At 59.3% G+C, this 1,388-nt stretch overlaps 1 protein-coding gene across 1 annotated transcript in view; it reads left to right on the forward strand.

Moving 5' to 3' along the window:
- The first annotated feature begins 531 nt into the window (after positions 1-531).
- The window catches only part of VPS18 (VPS18, CORVET/HOPS core subunit), an 11,893-nt gene continuing 11,036 nt past the window's right edge, over positions 532-1,388 (forward strand). The window contains exon 1 of the mRNA XM_003791731.1: positions 532-929. Coding sequence (XP_003791779.1) covers positions 839-929 — 91 coding nt within the window. The 5' untranslated portion in view covers positions 532-838. The remainder of the gene's footprint in view (positions 930-1,388) is intronic.

The raw sequence follows: 1,388 nt of genomic DNA on the forward strand, positions 1-1,388 counted from the left end.
AAGCGAATGAAAACTTCCTGGCCCCTCATGTCTTCCCTGGCGGCCCCCACTCCCTCCCCTTCGCCGAAGAGCCACTAGGGGGGTGGGTCAGGGCACACTGGCACCGGGGATGGGAGAAGGGAGGCTAGGACTCTGCCGGTGGCTCGCGAAGGTGGGACCGAGACAGCGATTAGATCAGGGAACGGAGGTTCTTCGGGAATGTTTAGAGAGTTGGGGCGTGAGCTGTTCAGGGAGGTTATGCAGACCATCTGCTGGAGGGAAGTCTGCGAGGAAGAGCTGGGGCTGAAAGGGATGGGATTGCCTCCTAGAGTGGGAGCGCGGGAGCGCAGCAACGCCCTAGGGCCCAGCGCAGAAGCGCTTGGGGAAGGGGTCCGCCTACAGCACAGATCCAGCTCGGAGGCGGGGTCTAAGGGCTCCGCCTACGACTGAGCACGCCCCGCCCCGCAGCCCTTGCTGCGCCTCGCGGTGGCAACTCCGCAGGGTCCTGCGACCGCTACCTTGGGCTCTAAGAGCCCGGAAGTTACGTTATCCGCGCGCGTCACGGGGCGGGAGTCAGCTGAGCTGCTGGGGCGAGGTTGGGGTCACCTGGGCCCGGCCGAAGAGGGCTTGTGATCTTTTAGGGGGCAGGAGTAGGCTGCAAAGCTGCCCGATCTTCTCTTTCTGTAAGGCGAAAGGAAGAAGATCCTCAGGATTCTAAAGAAGCAGCAGCGGCAGCAGATTCCCAGGATCTGTCAGAGGTTGGGGAATCGCAGCTTCCAATCTAGGGAAACAAGGATCCCTGGGGTCAGCCGTGTTGTGATCTCCGGGCCCCCTACGGAGGGCCCAGAGGCCGGGCATCATGGCGTCCATTCTGGATGAATACGAGGACTCGTTGTCTCGTTCAGCTGTCCTGCAACCTGGCTGCCCGAGCGTGGGCATTCCCCACTCGGGTAAGGAAGAGGAAGGTGCCACTGCCCCTTAGGGCTCTTCTAGCACCTACCGCAGAGGAGCTGGGAGGGCGGCTCGGTTTCAGCCCTGGAGACGTGCATTACGAACTAGGCCCCTGATTTTCCTCAGGATCTCTTGGCTTCCAGCTGGTGGATGGTCGAAGTTTGGAAGAGCAACAGGAGCAGCTGGGTGATAAAGGCCCTACCACTAGGGTCCTACTGAGAGGGAACTGGGACCCAGATAGGAAGTACTTGCTTACAGGGCCGCGGTTGGACTGTTGGGAGAACTGAGACTAGGCCCCAGGCTCCTAGTGCCGGATTCTGTGCTTTTCCCACCAGGCCCCTTCTGGAGGTGGGAAGTAGAGAATGGCCAAAGAAACTGCTGAATTCAGGGAATGTTGTTGAGGAAGGAGGGAGGGTCCTAGAGGAAATTTTTTCTTTTTTCCTTTTTTTTTTTTTTTT

The sequence above is a fragment of the Otolemur garnettii genome, unplaced genomic scaffold (assembly GCF_000181295.1).
Source record: "Otolemur garnettii isolate 467f Iridium unplaced genomic scaffold, OtoGar3 scaffold00050, whole genome shotgun sequence".
NCBI lineage: Eukaryota > Metazoa > Chordata > Mammalia > Primates > Galagidae > Otolemur > Otolemur garnettii.